Source organism: Rhipicephalus sanguineus, chromosome 5 (assembly GCF_013339695.2).
Source record: "Rhipicephalus sanguineus isolate Rsan-2018 chromosome 5, BIME_Rsan_1.4, whole genome shotgun sequence".
Lineage (NCBI taxonomy): Eukaryota > Metazoa > Arthropoda > Arachnida > Ixodida > Ixodidae > Rhipicephalus > Rhipicephalus sanguineus.
Genome location: NC_051180.1, coordinates 27,949,774 through 27,969,822, shown reverse-complemented (window position 1 = coordinate 27,969,822; position 20,049 = coordinate 27,949,774). Strand labels below are relative to the sequence as shown.

At 47.2% G+C, this 20,049-nt stretch overlaps 2 protein-coding genes across 7 annotated transcripts in view; one reads left to right on the top strand and one right to left on the bottom strand.

Annotated features, from left to right (window-relative positions):
• Positions 1-4,523, top strand: part of LOC119393406 (protein Aster-B) — a 108,664-nt gene extending 104,141 nt beyond the window's left edge. For all 6 annotated transcript variants that reach the window (XM_037660402.2, XM_037660401.2, XM_037660404.2 and 3 more), the window contains one exon: positions 3,330-4,523. In XM_037660402.2, the coding sequence (XP_037516330.1) occupies positions 3,330-3,437 (108 nt within the window). In that variant the 3' untranslated portion in view covers positions 3,438-4,523. The remainder of the gene's footprint in view (positions 1-3,329) is intronic.
• A 2,352-nt stretch (positions 4,524-6,875) lies between these two features.
• Positions 6,876-10,203, bottom strand: LOC119393404 (mediator of RNA polymerase II transcription subunit 6). Its single transcript, XM_037660397.2, has 2 exons — positions 9,710-10,203; positions 6,876-8,494 (listed from the first exon to the last, which is right to left on the bottom strand). The coding sequence occupies exons 1-2, from the start codon at positions 9,974-9,976 to the stop codon at positions 8,102-8,104; spliced, it is 660 nt and encodes a 219-aa protein (XP_037516325.1). The 5' UTR covers positions 9,977-10,203; the 3' UTR covers positions 6,876-8,101.
• Between the last annotated feature and the right edge of the window lie 9,846 nt (positions 10,204-20,049).

Here is a 20,049-nt window from a genome sequence, read left to right as displayed (position 1 = left end):
CATCTTTCGCCTGTATTGGGCTGAATGTAATGTTACATGAACCAAGAGAACGTTAACATTGTCTACACACGTCCCTCCACATGACGCATGGTCACACCAGTGATGTCAGTGCTTAGCCTTGGCAAGCCATGTGCTTGTGGCCCTTCCGAGTGAATAAACTCTCATTGTAAGCTCGTTCAGTATATAGCAGTACCGCTTTTTATACTCTGCAAGCCACGGTTCAAAAGCTGTAAATGTTGTGCAGTGATGGCAGTATCGCTCTGCACTTTTCTTGGTGCACTTGCCTCCAATCTGCGATGCTTTCTACTGTATAGCCATTTCATATAGTTTTACAATTTTGTGTACCTTTGTGTTTCCAAAATGTGGCATACAGTGGAACCTCATTAATGCGTACCTGCCGGGAACGCCGCATAACTACGCACTAAACGGTAGTACGCATTAACCACCAAGTAAAAATTTGCATCTCCTCGCATACGCCATCGCCGCCAGCAAAGAAATAAATACAGTGACACAGCAAATATTGTCTGAAGTACTCACTGCAAAGCCCTTTCTTTCTTTTTCCCAAACTGGAGAAAAGATTCTGGTACTCTCGCACGACCGTCCGATAGTGCCGATAGCGCGCAGTGGCGACGCCAAGGAGCATTTGGGAACTATTACAGGGTCCGGTATACGCAATGACCAATGTAGCGACAGAACGGTCAGTGTCGGCTTTCTGCGATGTATGTGTGTGCGTCTGTACCGCGATCTGCTACTAAATGAAAACTGACGCTATTCCAGTGAAACGCGGTACGGCTGCGTGGAGCCGATCGTCTCCTGGCTAGTTGCATGCAGCGCGTCGCCTTCTCGGCTCACGGCGTCACTGCTGGGCCGCTTGCTGTACCGCACGTGCGCATTTGTCGTGGGAGTGTTTTTCGTACCCACTTCGCTCCAGACCGTGCACAGATGCGGCGATGAGCACAGATGAGCTTGTTCGGTTAACGCGCCGATGACAAACTTCCTGCAGTCGATGCGCACTCCGCGACGCTCTAGCAGTCCTGGCAGCGGATGGAAGCGCGTTTTGGGTGGTCGCCCTATACAGTAGAACCCCGCTGATACGTTTTTGAAGGGACCGTAGGAAATAAACGTAAGAGACGGGAAACGTAACAGCCGAAAAACAGGAAAAACGGCAAAATATTTAGTGGTACAGAATTTTATTTCAATTCTTACGAGCAGCACGAAAATTGGCGCGCTCAGCCGCGATCTAGTCGATGGATAGAAACGCGGAGCTTAGGACGGCCTCATCCACAGAAATGTAATCAACGTATGTGATTTTTTTAACACCAACAGCTGTAGGCATGAAAGAACTAAGCACACGCAATCACGACCGGCGCGGCGAGTCCGACCGCGAACCGCACGCACGACCATGCGAGCTCCAACCAGCTCGAACTCCTCCCGCTCTCCGACAAATAACGATGATGATGAGTCTACGCCAACGCGATGGCAGAAGTGAATGCCAATCTCGAAGGCCTTGCTTTCGCAAGCAATTACGTCATACACGCCATGTTTGTGCAATACAAATCTCAAAGGCTATGCTTTTGTCAATAGTAAATGCCAATCTCGAAGGCCTTGCTTTCGCGAGCAGTTACGTCATAGACGCCATCTTTGCAATTTGAATCTCGAAGGCCATGCATCAATTGAAAGATTCTGTTGCTTGCGCCTCTCATGCGGCTAATATTACGGTCAAACGAGGCCAAGCTGCGTGAAAATGCACCATGGCGGCTCTCTTTGGTAGTCACTCGGTCGGCTCCGAGCGCACTTCGCGACGTGTCATACAGGAACGGGCCGACAGTTACGACGTAACAGCGGGGTTCCCAATACATTGTATCCTATGGGAGCTATGCCGGGACCGGCGGAAAACGACGTAACAGCCGGGAAAACGCAGCAGTGAGGAACGTGACAGCGGGGTTCTACTGTAAAAGCGTGCAGTATGGTTACAACAGCACTACGCTTGCTGTACCGTACACATGCGTTTAGCGTGATATCGTCTATGCAAAGAGGTTTCTCGTCGCCCACGACCAGCAACGCTCAACTCCGCAACAGCGAGCTGCTTTCGTTTCTACAAAGCGGTGCGCGCTTGAACACGGCCCTGCATAACGAGGTGGCAGCGATCGGCGGCACAGCGCGTTCAGGTTGTCGCTTATTAAAAGCTTGCAGTAGGCTTAAAGTAGTGCTGCGCCACACGCGTGCCCGAGCAGATATCTGAAGATACTTATTGTGATAAGGTTGTCGGCGATAAGTCATGCTGGCGCATTCGTCGGTGGCCGCCGCCTCACCTCGTTCTTTCCTGATGCTTACCCGCAAAGGCATCGCCACAATCGCGCGGAAGTCGGAATCTGTGATCGACCGATCTACGCACTTCTCGAAAAGACTGAAGACCTTTGGCGGCACATTGTGGCGTCGGGAAGTTCAGCGGCGCAGTAAAATTTTATGGCACAAAACGTTATCGCGGTACGCAGGGTACACACTAACCAGTAGGCGTAGGGTGAAGCACTACGGCTTAAGCGGTCAGCGAATGCATTAGGCTCTATGAGACTCGGTCGGGGATTCGTCGCAACTACGTTTTAACCGTTAGTACGCTTAAAGCGGGTACGTATTAACGAGGTTCGACTGTAGTGTGTTGGTTTATAAACTAAAGGGCCACACAGTGGCGTAAGATCAGACAAAAAGAAAACCTACCGTAAAAGCCGGAATATAGGTCGACCCTCGATTTCGAACCACGGAAAAACGATAAAACAAGTACGTGGAATGGCCAAACTCAATTTGAAATGATGCACTGTGAAAACGCCATTTATTTACATGTGTGCCTGTGCGTTTCCATGAGCATGCACAGATAGGTTTTAAATCTGCTTTTTTTCTTCACCACTGTGTGACCTTAAAGTTGATAGGTGGCATTTGCATTCTTTTTCTGGTGTCAGATTGATTTTTTTTTTCTTTCATGGCTTAAGGGCCACCTTTGGCCAAAGAGCGTGAGACATGAATTTCTTATGTAACATGTCTGCAAGAGTGCCTGAAATCACAAATGCATAATATATATAGTATGTGAGTATGTAATAAAAGTATGTAAATCTCACATAGGGTGTGCCATGAACCTAAAGCTTATATATTAAGTGATCAGCTAAACAATTTAAATTTCATGGGCCTGGGTCTAATTTCAAACAATTTAAACCCAGGCCCTTGCACCTGTGTTTTTTTAGAAGCCTGCATTTCCATACCATGCAGCTCAAGTTCCCTGTTCTCTTCACTTCATTTGCTACAGCCGTGAACAGAAGTGCAATATTTTGTCCATGCAGATGGAGTCTTCGTTGCAGCGGCTGCAGGATAGCCTGCGGGTGGTCCCACTTACAAACAGCAGTGTGCCGTTGCCCACTGCGCCTTCTACTTCGTCCGGTGACTTATGACGCGCCGTCTAGTCCACGAAGGCAAAGGGGAGGCATCTCTCGTCCTCCTCTCCTGCCTTTGAAGCAGCAGCTTGCCTGCACCCGAGAATGTGTGTGTGTGTGTGCGCACGGCCACGTGTGATAGAGAGCAGGGGGACGCTCCCTGCTGTGCAGGGTCGCACCCCCGACTAGGTTGTGCCCTCCTAGTCTCTCTCTGCTGGCACCAACCTGTCCTGCCCGGAAGCTGCGTCGAGGTGCAGACTGTGCCGCAGAGACATCTACGAAAGCAAGCAGCACAAAATATACAGGACTGCGTTTAAAATTGAGAGACGCGCAAGCATCCCGGCTAGTAACTGAGCGCATTATATAATGGCAGTGGGCATCGTATATCTTTCGAGTGCCAGCACATGCTTGATCAATTTACGATAGCGAATCAGCCACAAGATGCACGTACCAAGGTGTCTAAAGGCTAAGGTATTCATGCGAAAGTGCATCTGCGGCAGTGTTGCTCCGGTCGCTTCTTAATTAAGAACGGAATGGATTGCCTTTCTTTTTGTTCAGGTCAAGCCCGTTATCGTATTTATTGTGGCAAATGAGTCCAGTTACTAGACGTGACCCATGTGTGTCAATTCTTCATAGTCCTGTTTTGTGCCGTTTCCTTTGTCAAGACATCTGGATACGCTAGCGCGCCAGCCCCACCACAAACGCAGCTTTGGCCTCCTGGGCAGTCGTCCTCGTCAGCAGAGTTAGCAGCGGCAGTGGCCACGCCCCTTGAGGGGCAACGTGCCTGGCAGCTGGTCTGACGGGCACCATTCCCTATTGAATGAGGGAGTGGCCCTCCTTCCTCAGTTCCCACCAATCTGTCTCGGCATGTCGTGCCCGATACGTGCACGACGCACCAAGGCGCTGCAGAGTATTTTGTTGTTTCGCTCTTGTTGCCTAAATTTATGAGGTGTAGTTTTGACATCGTTGGTTGGATTTTTGCGTGTTTCAAAGTATGTCTGCCTGGCATAGCTTACCAAGCCAAAGCCTGTCGTGTCACTTTCTCCCCCCAACACACACACGATCATAGACCTGTAATTTAAGGGCAATAAAATATTTTTCTTCGATTCTTCTTCTCCAGTATGTATTCATTTTGTTCTGAATTCACACAGTAAATAAAAAAGAACTGATTGAAACATTCCTTGTTTGAATGGACTTAGAGTATCATATATAAAAAGCCTGCAGTTCAAGATTCACTGTTGATGCCTGCAGTTTAACCTTCTACTTTCCATTTCAGCACGCCCTCAGCACATTGCTGAGGTTGTCCATGGCAAAATTTCCCAATTGCTCTTGCCAAACAATGCGAACAAGTCTATACATGTAGTTCTTCTTTCCGTACTCAGATTGTGCTGCAATAATATGCTATTCTCCACTGCAATACCTCTAGAAAAACGGACTGCAAGCTGTACAGGGAAGCAAACTTTCCCATGAACGAAATGTTATGATAGTGCAGGCACTTGTCACAGTAAACGGCAGCATGTTTATTGCGTGTTCAATGAATGTTTCCAAAAGGCCGTTTCATTGATGTCCGCACAATGAAAAACAACTCGAAACAATTTTCTAACCACTCTCGGCACTTTTTTTTATGTTCTCCAACAAAAACTGTTTCGTAGGCATGGCTTATTTAAATGGGTACTGGACCACCTTTCAAAGTAATGATTGATTGACCTTGGTATCTGATTATCGCCTCTCGGATCGATCGGCGCAGAAAATTTTAGAATCTCAAGTACAAGTGGTGTACACGTTTTTACAATTTGAGATGCACATGATCATGGTAATCCAAAAAAGATGAAAAATCTGTGCTTGCACTTTTCAGAGTAACTAGTGACCAAATTAATTTGCATTATTATTTCATAATATTTCAATCATTTTTTTCTTAATTTCTTACATAGATTTGATGGGATAGCGAATACCCGACAGCCAAAATTCAAATTTTCGACACAGAACTAAGATACCGTATTTACTCTAATCTAGGCTGGCCCCGATTCTAAGCCGACCCCCGAACTTCGCAAGGCCAAAAAAAAAAAAAAACTTAATCTCTGTACTCTAAGCCGACCCCCCACTTTCGCACCTCATTTTTTCGAAAAAACATCGGCTTAGATTCTAATGAATACGATAAATGCCCTACTTCTTCATGGTGAAAGAAGAAGCTGCCTCAGCGAAATGCGCAAACAGCGTGACCACTTCTATAATTTCTTCATTCACACGTGACCTCTCTTTGTTGAGTGTACCAGGTTGGCACCATATGTAAAGCAGATGAATATGAGCTCTTGAAGAACAACAATGCTTTACCTTTACCAGATGCTTGCTGACTGACTTGCAAAATTCATGATACCAATTGGAGTCACTGGGCCTGAAAGGGTTACTTTCCCACAAGCGGGCTAGACTCTACACTGGGAGGGATGACAAGGGGTAAAAATACGTCATGCGCACATCACGAAATGCGATCACTCTCTCCTGCAGTTGTTCGGGTGCATGCTAGTGTTGCTACTGCCTAATTTTGCCACACTATATATAGTGCAGCACACAGCGACCCGTGCCAAGAAGCTGATCTCATCCAAACACCGCTTTTGGTTCATGTCGCCTATCGGCCAATAGCAGCAATCTGTTGTGTGACGGCCCTGCAAAGAGCATGTACGGGCCTCCGTATGAAGAGAGGACACTTGAGAAAGTGGCAGATTCGTGCTCTGCTTGTGAACTCTCCTTGCAGCGTATGAGTGCAAGATTCTGCTTTCCACTGTATACACAGGTATGCGTTTTTTTCAGCAAGCACAAGGAGTAGTTTAGGAGCCCTTTAATGTGCTGAATCCAAAGCAACTTGAAGAAAATCATTCAAGAAGCAGAGGGTTAGCTTTGACAGCAGTGCATAACTTATGGAATGTCTCGTCACTTCCCCATGCCTTATTCGCACTGCATCTCTTCCCATTGTGTGTTGAAGATGGTCGCATCTTGTGTGATGAGTGACATGATGCTGAGCCAATATCCCACCACTTTTCAGCATGGGGGCGAGTTACTGCTTGCTCTCCGTACGAGATATCGTCACCTACAAGGCTGCATCTGTCAGTTTTTGGCACACGACCATGCTAACGAGTGTGAACTCGAGGCTGAGATGTGTCTTGCAACCATAAGCAGAACGGGCATGTTATGCTGCTATTAAAAATTGTCACACTCTGTGCATCCACGGTATTTGACCTTACAGGTTTCTTGGAGACCAAATGAGAATAACAATGAACTGTAACACACATTACTGTTAGGCTTCTGGACTAGACCATGTTGCAGACACAGACAAACCCCACTAGTTTTGTGCTCATAGAGCTTTCATGTCGTAATTGCATCATTGAATGATGTATATGTATTGCTTCACAGTGAGTGAAGGATGCTATGGTGCTGTTTTTTTAGATAATTAAATCATGCAGGTATACAGAGTGAACCACATTGTAGTTGTTTATTAAGGAAAACATTTCTCACCACACCAGGTGGGGCGGTTGGCTTAGTGAATGCTTTCTTCCATGGCAAAATAGCAATGCCCATTTCTGAACACGTTTAGACATTCATAAGTACGTCAGCTGTGACACCCCCGCACATGAACATCTGAAGCAAAGATGAGGTGGAACGTAGAGTACAAGGAAGAGTGGTAAAGAAGCGTTCACTTGCATAAGCATTGGAGTCTCAAGCCACTTGGCAAGTTTCCTCCATTAACTCTCTTTCATAACCAAAACGGGCAAGCATGTGACTGACATGTTATGTGATAGTGCAGGCCACTTGTCACAGTTAACGACAGCATGTTGACTGTGTATTCAATGAATGTTTCCAATAGGTTGTTTCACTAATACCTGCACAATGAAAAACAACTTGCAGCACAATGTTCTAACCATTCGCAGCACACTGTTCTCATTACGAAGAAGTTGCACAAGGAAAGCGCAGTTGCCACACACCGCAGCAGCAGTGCATGCGATCGCATTAGGTGTTCTAGTTCACAGCGGGGCCACTGAAGGTTGAAGGTGCTGGTGATTGGAAATGCTGCGCTGCTCGTAGAGGGACTTGTACACACAATGGCTTGCAGCGCCTTGATGTGCAATGTTGCCAAGTAAACCTTGAATTGAAGATCCACAGGGTAGCCTACTGAAGAACGAACATTTATACCCCTGTCAAGCGGGCACGTTAAGTGCACTTACAGGGAGCGCTGAAAGAGAGTTTAGGGTACACGGTGCTAAACGGGAAAACAGAGCGCATTTGTAACAAAGAAATGGCGACAGTCTGCAAGTGCATTTTTTGAAGATGTAGATTAAAAAAAATCGGAAATATGACTGTTTTACATTGAACTATACATGAAACGAAAGTTATGTTGTTGTCTTTTTTTTTCTAACCGATAGCACAGCTGTCTTTTACACAAGTGTTGCCAGTCAATACCAGCCGAGACTCGGAAACACATTACGACCAGAGTACAACCTTCTGCAAGGGACACACCACTTGAGTCGTTTAGATTTGGTAATGCGCACTTTAACTGAAGTGTACTTCCCATAAGCACATCTAACTTTTCCGCTAGAAATGATTGTTACATGTGCATTCTTCAGTAGGATACCCTGTGGACTGCATAGCATGATGACAGTAGTAGTGTTCACACAAATAACCAACTGAGTGCGCTAGGATGCGGGCCGGGTCTGCTTCTTGTCGGCTGCTTTCGCCGGCTTGACGTCTGCAGTCTCTGGCTTGGGCGGCTCGGGTGGGAACTTGGCTGCCAGCTCAGCCAGGAGCATGTCAACGCGACGCCGTTGAAACAGGCTAGCGCCGGTGTTGCTCGCTGCACTGCTGCTGGTAGCGGCTGGCGTTGTCGCAGCAGTAGTAGCAGCGGGCGTGTCCTTGAAGTTCCACCAGTATCCACGTGAAGGGTGGTACCTCGAATATCCCAAGGCTTCGTGAAGCGCGCCCTGCAGTGAGTGGGCAGCACCCAGTAGTCTCGAGTTGAGCACCGAGCCAAGGTCCGGTGCCTGGTAGACAACACCTGCTAGCACGTAGTAGTCAGCCAGCGGGGTCACCTGGATGGTGTTGGCGAAAAAGCAGAAAGAAAAAATGGTGCACGCACTGAAGCAAAGCTTTGGACAAGTCAAACCAGTAATAATCCAGGGAAACAGGTTTGAACAAGCACTGGACAAGATGAAATAATCACTGGAGAAACATCAACCATGTTCGAACGATGCAAACGAAGCTTGAATATTAGGAAAAATAATGAAAATGTCGTAGTTATACCCGTGAGTAAAAACAACAGGAATTTATTCAAGCTGGTAACTTGGGTGCGTTTGGTTACTGATTACAGAACTAGCACAGCATGGAAAAAACGTGAACGAGAGAGAACCACGCACACACTGACAGAGCGGTGTGTGTGTGTGTGTGTGTGTGTGTGTGTGTGTGTGTGTGTGTGTGTGTGTGTGTGTGTGTGTGTGTGTGTGTGTGTGTGTGTGTGTGTGTGTGTGTGTGTGTGTGTGTGTGTGTGTGTGTGTGTGTGTGTGTGTGTGTGTGTGTGTTGTGTGTGTGTGTGTGTGTGTGTGTGTGTGTGTGTGTGTGTGTGTGTGTGTGTGTGTGTGTGTGTGTGTGTGTGTGTGTGTGTGTGTGTGTGTGTGTGTGTGTGTGTGTGTGTGTGTGTGTGTGTGTGTGTGGTGTGTGTGTGTGTGTGTGTGTGTGTGTGTGTGTGTGTGTGTGTGTGTGTGTGTGTGTGTGTGTGTGTGTGTGTGTGTGTGTGTGTGTGTGTGTGTGTGTGTGTGTGTGTGTGTGTGTGTGTGTGTGTGTGTGTGTGTGTGTGTGTGTGTGTGTGTGTGTGTGTGTGTGTGTGTGTGTGTCGTTTTCCCTTGTTCACGCTTCTTTCGCGCTATGGAAGCAGAGTGAAAAGAAAATGCAAGATTGGCTGCTGGAATATACAAGCTAGGTTTGCGAAGTGTAAAAATTTCGGTTGAAGGATTCAACTATTGGAAAATCGACGACCCCAGCCTTGAAGGAAGGGCAGGGTTTTGTTTTGGGAAGGAAGCGTAGAAGAAAAAACTCGACGAACACACACGCTGGGACACACGCGTGTGCGTTCGTCAAGTTTTCTCCTCTAGTGTACGCGTCTTTCAAGGCTGGGTTCGCCGATTCTCCAAGATATGTCCCAACAGGCCCAGCACCAGACTCTTCTACGATACGATTCATCCCTAGACGCCATGCTGCGTTTGATTACGTCTGAATATTTTTTCGCTGGACACTTTAATGCCATTACTCACCTGGGTGGGCGAGTGGCGATGCTGTTTGCGCACCACGTACAGGATCGGATCTTGCGTGTGCAGCAGCACGTATTCGAGGCCAGTCATCTGGTTCAACTGGTCGGGGCTCAAGCGCTGCATCTTCACAATCTCGTTATTACACGTGCGGTCGTAGAAAGGATTGCTACGTTCTGAGAAGTAGTCCATCACATTGGTCGCGTCCAGCGCGGGCAGCCAGGCCGTGTCGTGCCACGAAAGCACGAGAGGGTTTTCTTTTCCCGGCTCCATACTGCAGCGTCGATCGAGAAACTACACAGAAAGCGACTACGTTACTGCGTTGAAGCGTACGCACGTAGCGCAGGAGACCCCGATAAAGATTATATATATCCTACAGGTTCCTTCACGCACCACTGTTCGCCCATGGGAACACATACAGGCCTCAGTAAGACCTCAAGCGTACACAGAAGCAATATACAGTAACTACCATGCAGCGAAAGTCGACGTGTGTGCCGCCATTATTAAAAACACACAGACGCTGCTACAGGGTTGCCAGCATTGCCAGTGTGAGTGGTTCGAAATGTGAAAAGTCGTTAAGATATCTCGAAAAGTCTCCAGCAGGTCATTGCAGGCACCAAAAATTGTCGAGCTGCCCTTATAAACAATCATATGAGGTAAATCATTGCTTCAGCATAATGTTAAGAATGTATTTATTTTTTTATTTTTTCGAATGTCACCACCCTAAACCCAGGTTATTCTAGCCACCCTACCCAGGTGCTTAAGGGGTACTGACACAAAATTTCGCGGCCGAGATAGCCTGCTGGATCGATTTCCGTGTACGTGCGTGTACCATCTGCGAAATATCGACAGCGAATAAAGCTTGGAAGGTATTTTATATGAATATTGAAGTTCGCGTGCGCGATCCAGCATTACAGGGCGCACCTATTGCATTGACACCCTCGGAGGTGACCCGAGGTGACCCCCCTACTTCCCCTACGTACCCGTTGTAGCCGGTACAACAAGTTGTGATGACGTCGTAGCCGCCATTTTTGTTTTGACGCGCTCGCCGCTGCGCTGTTGGTGTCTCAAGGAAATCGTCGCCAACAGACGACGATGAGGAGGACGACGACAACGGCAGCACGTGCGGCAAGCGTGCGAATGCGAGGAGACGACGCGAACAGCGCGGAAGTGCGTCACACTTCTGTGTGCTGACGTGATCGAGCGCTGCAGCCGCAAGGTGGTGATAGTTGCACCCGGAGGCTTGTCGTTTTTGAAACCGAAACTGACACTGGTCGGTAATGAGGAGCCTGTAATTAATTATCTGTCGCGCGCTGCAGCAAACGATGTGCCGTGTTATGACTAACAGGCCCCCAGCAACACATTGCATCAAAAAAACGCGAGGCCAAAATTTTTGTGTCAGTACCCCTTTACAGAGAGACGCGGGAATACGATGACGTTTTGAACAAGGAGGTTTAAATAAAACTTGCTGGAGTGGAAGCCGCCTATACTTACCAATGGGCCGCAAGAAGCCGCGCCGCGCGCGCGGCGGCCATCTTGCCATAGGCAAAAAATGCACGAACGTAAGGAAAAACAGGTCCTTGTATATTGCCCAAATGACGTTACATAACCTCGTAGTTGCGAGCTACCCTTTTATAGCACGAACAGGGCAACCGATAACGAAATCTCGCCTATTTATATAATTTCAGTGAATAGCAAGCGATGCGTTATTTTCTTATTCGCGCTTCGCACCAGTGGTATCAACAAGCACAAGAATGTGTATCACTGGGTTTTGCAAGTGTTTTACAAATATGCGTCAAGCACAGCTAGTCGAAGAACTCCCAGGTCGCAGCCTAGTTCGGTCGAAACAATTTGGCGAAAAGTGCCTCTAACATATGCGATCGCCGTCTTTTGGCTTCCAGACTTCCCGTCAAACAGCCTGCCCCGACGTGCTTCGAACATTTGAGTCCTTAGAAACCTGTTAGGAAAAAAGAATGACCGTCAGATGTCAAATTAGAGACAGATTGCGGGCTGTCAGCATGTGTTCCGGCATATAGAGAAGTTTTTATCGAGCTCGAATTGTTCTGCTTACAACTGAAACTTCATCCCAGAGTACCTTTTCGCTCGATTTATACAGCCGTACGCAACGCACAATGTACCCAACAACGTACTGACGCCACAACGCCAGAGAGCAGCTGGAACATCTAATGCGGCCGCTGCAGCATGCGTTGCGGAAGGCGCGCTTTCTGCCTATGGCAAGATGGCGGCACGAGGCTTCAGCTGAGGGGCACCTCCTCCACTCCAGCAAATTTTATTTTAACCTCCTTGGTTTTGAACAAGGAGGTTTAAATAAATTTAACCTCCTTGGTTTTGAACGACAGTTGACTATAATGCCTTGAAAGATGCAAAAGCAATGGGAGAAAATTCTTAGTTTGTGCAGGTGTTCTTTGGTATGCAAGTTCCCATGAAACACAAAACCTCTATGAAACCTCTATAAAACGTTTTATAGAGGTTTCGTGTTTTGTGGGTTCCTTCCTTCCTCCGTGGTGGTATGCGTGAATCCCAATCATGCCTCCGAAGTAGTGATGCAGAACTATCGATGGTGCTATCGATACTATCGATAGCTGAGTCACTATCGAACTATCGATGGTAAAAGATACTATCGATAGCGCTATCGATAGTAAGTACTATCGATAGTTTAAAATCAACAGCGCGAACTCATTGCAGAATAAACTTGGTTTTCCGCGCGCGTGGTACATAGTGGAGCCGGAGGAACAATCTGAAGAGCAAGAAAGTTCACATGCTTGTGTTCTTCACCAGAGTTCTTCGCTGACACATGATCATAGAGTCAAACTACTCAGCTGTAGCGGAAACGAAGCCGTTGCATGGGGTGGAACTGCGCGGCTTCAGTTTTGCATTGCCTTTTATGATTTTATATTTAAAAAAATGATCAAGAACAAAGTTTGCCAATTGTAAGATGTAACTGGTTGCTTTTAAATATGAATTTATTGATGGACACATGCCGCCATTTTCACTGCGCAAATAATTTCTTTCGCCAAAAATTTGCTCATAAATTAAGCGAAGCTGATAGTAGGCTATAGCGAATATTTTGGAAATTTGGCCAGCCAGCAACAGCATCGTTATTCGCACCAGTATGGATAGTTTATTAATTGTCACGTGGTTGTGACGGTGAAGAATGCTACAACAAGACTGGGAAATACGAAGTTCTTTATTTGGTCGAACTTGTGCCCAGAAAATCAAAACTCAGACTACAAGCGATATACGCTGCGCACTGATAGAGGCGAGAACAGTCGCCCGCCGTCGAGTAATCTGATGATCGGTAGAACGCTTGGTCTTTTATACACCAGTCATCAAACCTTCAGCGTTATCGCTTGTGCTCGCGTAAGCTTTCGAATAAACTTGAATATTCGCGTCCGGCGCGTAATCTTAAAGGGGTGGTGCCATCAAATTTTGAGGCTATAACAAGCCTGTTGTGGGTTTCCTCTGTATGCAAGGACACTCCACACGAAGGGTCGGATACAGCAAACGTTTAGAATATATTTTAATTCACTTCCAAAGTGTACCTAAATGCCCATTCTCCCGATCAAAACCCATCGCCAGCGCGCCAACACTGACGTAGATCTGTAGGATAGACAACGAAAGTTGTAGTGACGTCACACCAGATCTGCTGTAATGACGTGAGTGACCTGCGGACCTCCGCCACCTCCGCAACGTACGTACCGGCTGTAGTGAACTAGGATATATTCTAGTTCACTATAGTATCCGCAAAGCATCGGTTGCTACATCACTCGCCGAGTTTCGATCATTTTCTGGCTAAGTGCGTCACAGCCTTGTGTGGTCACGTGACCACGCCTCCTACACTTCTACGTCACTGCCCAACCTCGGCGCCCAGAAACCGAAACCGAAAGTTGTCCACATCAAAAGGCGATATTAAATTATTTAGCGAGAATACACGAATCTTGGTGCGTGCATCGTTCTTCCTGGAGCTATAGCAAACGCTTACAGCAAAGAACGCGCAAGCCACAAACATGATGGCACCACCCCTTTAAAATGTCAAAAAATCGCGAAGCTTCTCGAACATTGCCGCGCTGTCTGCGTCAAACGCTGCTAACAGTCTGTGGGTGAAACCTGAATACATCAAAACAAAGCAATAAACACGCGCGTGGCAGTAATATCGATAGTAATGATGCTACTACCGATTCGACTATCGATAGTTTATCGATAGTAGTACTATCGATAATTTGTTTACGCTATCGATAGTTTCAAAGAAACTATCGATACTATCGATAGTCAATTTACCGATAGTTCTGCATCACTACTCCGAAGCCAACGGTGGTGTTCATCGATTGGGACCAATTTTGCAACCACTCCAGTTACGAAAAAGTTGGTGGTCATTTCTACTTATGTCTTATTTATATTCCTCGTAAATAAGTCGGGGGCGTAGCCAGAAATTTTTTTCGGAAAAGGGGGTGTTTCTAACCCCCCCCCCCCCCTTTACATACATAAAAAGCTAGAGTTGGGGTCAGAAACCGCCCCCCCCCCCCCTCTTGCTTTTTATGTATGTGCGTGTGATTATTCAAACTACAAGAAGATTCAGGGGAGGGTGGGGGAAGGGATTGTTAAACTTCCCAAATCACTCGACTGGCTACGGTTTGGACGTTCGGGCAGCGGTCGCTATGGAATACATGTCATTCGTGGCAGCACACGCGGAAAAGGTTAGATGCAGAATTTACGCTAGTACACGTTCACCTGCACGTGCAGTGCGCGTCAATTCACGCATCAAATGGAGACACGATGGCGTGGACGTATAATTTGGATAAATGAAAATCACATTAGCCTGACAAGCGACTTTTGAGAGAGCTAGCTAGAGCTAGCGTACTAACGAAGAATGCTGCTACGGCTACGCAGCCGTGTGCATAATTTCATTATCGTCATGCATCTCCAGCCTATTTAAGCCCTCTGCAGGACGAAGGCCTCTCATTCGAATGGGGCTAGCTGATTCTATTTTATCCCCACGAAGTTTACCTCGTCGGTAGTTACGTAAGGAACTTCCGTGTCTTGCTCGATTTTGCTTTCGCTCAATGCAAAGTCAATGCTGCTGCAAATGCAATGCTTTGCCTACGTGCTCTAACGTGGCGATCGCGCGTTGTGTCGATCCTAAACTTTGGCTTCAGTCATATTGCACTATGCCCTTTCCTAATTTTTCCTTGCTCCATGTATCGAGCAACACAGCCACCGCTCATCAGGGGAAGGATCGTCAGGGGAAGGACTTCTCGTTCCTGCAGGAAGCTGGGGCGAAGTTGCCAACTAGCCGTACCTAGCCTCGATACGTCACATCTGTGATTATCCGTCCTATGTGCAACGGCGCAAGCCTGCGCTCGAGGGTCTGGCAGTAAACTTATGGGACAACTGGTTCACTCCGGCATGGAAGCCACGAAGATGGCGTTGACGCTCATGTAGCTGAGATTTTCCGTAACGTAAGAGGAGGCCCTCGCTGCCAGAGGCCGCAGTTGACCTGCACGCCATATTCAACCCCTGAGCTATATCCTTCTTTCGCAGGCAGGCACTAAGATAGCCCCCGAAATGAAATGCTTCATTCATTTATATCTTTGTTTTCTTAGTCATCGTTAAATTCAGCCCTCCCAACGATATCGCGTGTAGCATATTGCTGAAAAAAGAGGTGATCTCGAGACATAAAGTGAAGACGAAGTGCTCGTGCGTTCTTAGAAGAACGGCTTCCACATCGGCTCGTCACGTAAAACTCAGCTATGACGGGAAAGCCAAAACAGGGTGACCATGGCAGCGGAATAACTCGCACTACGAACGATGTTCCACAAGGTGTGCAGCCCGCCGCGGCTGTTCCGTCTCTGAGCGAGCCGTCCCACGCTGACCGAAGGGTGTCCGATGGCTCAGTTGCTGGCAGTAGGAACGTGTCCCGGCGCCCTTCGCGACGACGAAGCAGGTCAGCGTCCATCCCTCTGTCGTTCTCGGAAGTCCACATTACCATCCCTGAGCAGTTGACGAGCATTCCTGGTCACACCCTGACCGGCGCGGTTTCCGACAGCGGCCGATCATCTAATGAAGCGTCGACTGCTGCCGAGTTTGATGAGGAGGTGCCGACGACCATCCTCCGGACCGCCAGCGGCACTGTGCGTTTTCAGAAACACGGTCGTTCTCGCGCTGATCGCAACAGGCGTGAAAGCAGAGCGTCCCTCAGTGAACACTTTGGGTATCAAACGTTACCGGCGACGCGGGAACGGGCTCTCGGTAATGCAAGTCGTCGGGACAGTAGCCAGCTTTTCAGGCGAAGCAAGACCGCCAATGCATCTCAGTCAGGTAACTACACAGTTTATACACCAGGCACGTGCGACCCGCTTCCTGCGACAGTCATATTACCGCATGTAACAGCCAGCGCTCTAGTCGTTGTAACAGCTAGTACTTCGCAAAGTGTCACATAACATATTTCGCGCAATGTCATGCTTGTCATATTATGGATATTTTGATTAAAGGGGCACTAAAGAGCAAAACGATTTTTCTCATATTAGTAAAGTACTCTTTCACGATGCCAAAAACACCACGCTTGCTGCGAGAAGACGCTTAGTAAGCGAGAAAACGCGCAAAAACAAAATGTGGGTGGCGACGCCACTTAGAAGTTTCCGCGCCATGCCGTCACATGTTTTGACGGCGCCTACTAGGGACAACGTAGTTCTTAATCGGTAAAAATGAAATACGTTGTCCTCTGAGGGGGCCATAGACTTAACATACAAAGTTTGGGGTAATTTTGTTGGGCCAATGGCGCCAAAATACGATAAATGCACTTTGAAATCCGTGACGTCACGCGGGGAAATTTCGGCGTGAAACATAAAATGAAACTTCGAGCTTGATTTTCTCCTCTATTAATAAACCTGTGATGGTGAAATTAACGACATTAGAGTTCTCAGAGCACAATTTATCGATCTAAACCAATTCATTGTTTCTCTTTGGTGTCCCTTTAAGCACCGCGAACTTCATAGTAGACCCTTTGCATTCCTTTGTGTTGTCGTCATGTTCTTCGGTACACCCATGGCGGTTGTATATCCCCCACCACTTGGAGCAGCCTAGCTTACCAGGCCCATAGCCAGGAATTTTTTTCGGGGGGGGGGGGGGCACTTGATGAAGGCCTTGCATACTTAGGACCGACAACTGATTTTTCTCGACCCATTTTTTTACGGCGCGACAGAAAGCTCACCTTTCGCAGTGTTTGTAGCTGCAGTAGTTAATCCCAAAGCACGTAGTTATTTTACAAGCAGTTATTTTTCGATCTGAAGGGCTTTAAACACGGACGTACCTTTCCTCCAGCAACGCTGAGAATTGATAGTGATGCCGCCAGCCCTTCTCGCGATTTGTGAAAGCTATCGTTGTTCTGCTTTCGCAGGAGTTTCTGTAACTATGCTTAACCACCTTTATTTATAGCTTTCCAACTATTTTTGAAAATAACAAGCTGTTACAATGAGATGATGTGGCATTATACACCTTCCCTGCATTTGTACCGCGTTGTGCGCATGCGTCCAAGATTGCCTGCGCCCAATTGCCTGCGCCAGTTGCATGAGCACGCTGAAAAGTTGCTCAAGACGCGCTGACGAGCATGCGATCATTACGTCACGCGAAGGCAGCGCCACTTTATTGCATACTACTAACGCGTGCCTATATGAGAATTTTTATGGAGTAATACCTTTTAATATAAAGAAACGAATAATATTTCAATACTAACAAAAAAATCGTCGACCGCGTACAGCAATCAATGGTCTAGTGGCCGGGTTCATCGGATCGTCCATGTTTTTGCCGCCAGAGGCGCCACAGGTCATATAAATTCGCCTCACACGAAAAGAACAGGGTTGGTTTGAGTAAATGGGACGGACAATCTTTATATCAGTGGAGTCATCTCATTTCATGTTCTGGGCAGTTGTCGGTCCCTTTAAGAAAAGCACCTATTTCCATTATTTATTTTAGGTAAACCACGCCCCTCCATCAAAAATTTCCGGGGGAAGCCCCCGCCCCTGAGATTCCCCCCCCCCACCCCCCTCTCGGCTACGGGCCTGAGCCTTACATATAACTCTATAGAGTGGCAGCTTATACTGTCTGTTGCGCCAAGCTTACTAACAATGGGTTTTCTATGCGATTAAAATAATTTGTGTAATCGGCCTTCAGCCCCTTCAGACGCCAGTAGGGTGTAGGCCAACGTTTATAGAACATTTAGAAACGTTGGTGTAGGCAACCATCACCACTTCCGGCTCTCCAAGCTCGAAGTTGCATATTTTTCGCCGTCTTTAGCGATGGCGCGCTACAAACGAAGAGTTCCCGAATGTGCTTTCTTCGGTGCGAGGCACAAGTCATTTTTGCACGTTCCAATTTTTTTCACTGTCTAACAATTTATTACGTACTGCGAGTGTGAAACTGATTATTTCGAACTAATTAGTACTTGGAATTCGTTGACTGAAGAGAGGATTCACGTACGAAATGTGGTTTTATTAAACATTTCGGCTGCCCCACCAGCCGAAACGTTAATAAAACCACATTTCGTACGTGAATCGTCTCTTCAATCATCTATCGTATATATATATATATATATATATATATATATATATATATATATATATATATATACTGAGAGAAAAAGGATAAGAAGCGGTGCTGTCGCGGCTACGCGGCTATGGAGTAACGCGAAGAGGGCGAGCTATGGAAGACGCGGAGGTAGGGCATAGTCTTATGTGGTAGACCGAATAAATATGCACCATCAGAGGAGTTTCGACAAGAACGAAACGAGGCACGACAAGCCAAACAGCTCGTCGTATTCTGACGCGTTGTTTAGGTCAGTGTAAGACACCCTCGGAATTTTTCGTTTTGCGTAGTATCTGTAATAGACGTGCGCATTCTTGCTTCTGCGCACCACAGGGCGACTGCAGACACCACGAGCGAGCGCGGACTTAAGCCAGGCACATGAGAGCTTCGCAGATCATCCAGTTACCGAGCCTCCTGGAAAGGCGGCAGTGGCCTACAGGAGAAGCACCTTCAGTACAGCCGACGCTGGAAGCTACCTAAGTGCTCCCGACTCTTTAGGTGGCGCGGCTCACTTGACTGTCATGCAGACGTCCCTCCATGATCTGGTCAGTACGCGATAGCTTTAGAGAGTTCCGCTTTGAGGGATGCGTGATAAGCGGTGTTCGGAGGGACGATGGATGGATGGATGGATGCTATGAGCGTCCCCTTTATAACGGGGCGGTGACATGTCTGCCACAAGGCTCGGAAAAAAAAACAAAAAACTTCCTTGTTTCAAGTTGGCTTAATTCCTTATCTACACTGATTAAATCTGTGTTATTATACCAAAAACAATATAAATTCACGGTCCATATATCTGCCTCTTAAGGCAGAATGTCCTTATTTTTCCCCATTATTTATTTTTGTACTTTATCTCTACTTTTCTGCCACCAATACTCTAACCATCTCTTATTTTTATCGCGGACGTGTTCAGCTTTCCATTGTTGTCCCTAAAACCCAAGGCTTCATGTAGACTCGTGCCCACACGTATACCTGGGTGAATATCGCCACATTCAATCAGTACATGTTCCATCGTTTCCTTAGTTCCCCCGCAGCATGTACATTGTTCTTCTTCGTTACTGAATCTCGCTTGATAATTACGCGTTCTAAGGCAGCCCGACCTTGCTTCAAACAGCAAAGCGCTTCCCCTTGAATTATCAAAAAACCTTTCCCTCCTTATTTCGTTTTTTCCCCTTCGGTAGTTACTCAGAGCCGGCTTCTTTTCCATCACTGCCATCTAATAAGTCCTCTCCGCCTCTCTGACCTTCCGCTTAATGCTCCTTGTTGCCATATCGCCCGCACTGCTAGCCGTATATTTACTGGTGAGCCTCCTAGTTCTTTTTCTCCACTGCGTGTCAACGCTTTTTCTATACAAATACCTGAAAACCTTCTCTGCCCATCTACTCTTCTTCATTTTCCTCAGCCTCTCTTCGAATCTCATTTTGCTCTGAGCTTCCCTCACTTCAAAGCCTGTCCATCCCATATCACCCTTTACAGCCTCATTTGTCGTCTTCCCGTGAGCGCCCAACGCGAGGCGGCCCACCGTCCTTTGATTTACACCCATTCCTGATTGTACCTCCGACTTCATGCACACCACTGAGTTCCCAAATCTAAGCCCCGGGACCATCACACCCTTCCACAGCCCTCGAAGCACCTCGTACCTATTGTATCCCCATAAAGCTCTGTGCTTCATAATTGCAGCATTCCTCGTTCCCTTTGCTACCGATGCTTTCTCTTGTACCTCCATATATCTCTCCCCATCATTTACCCAT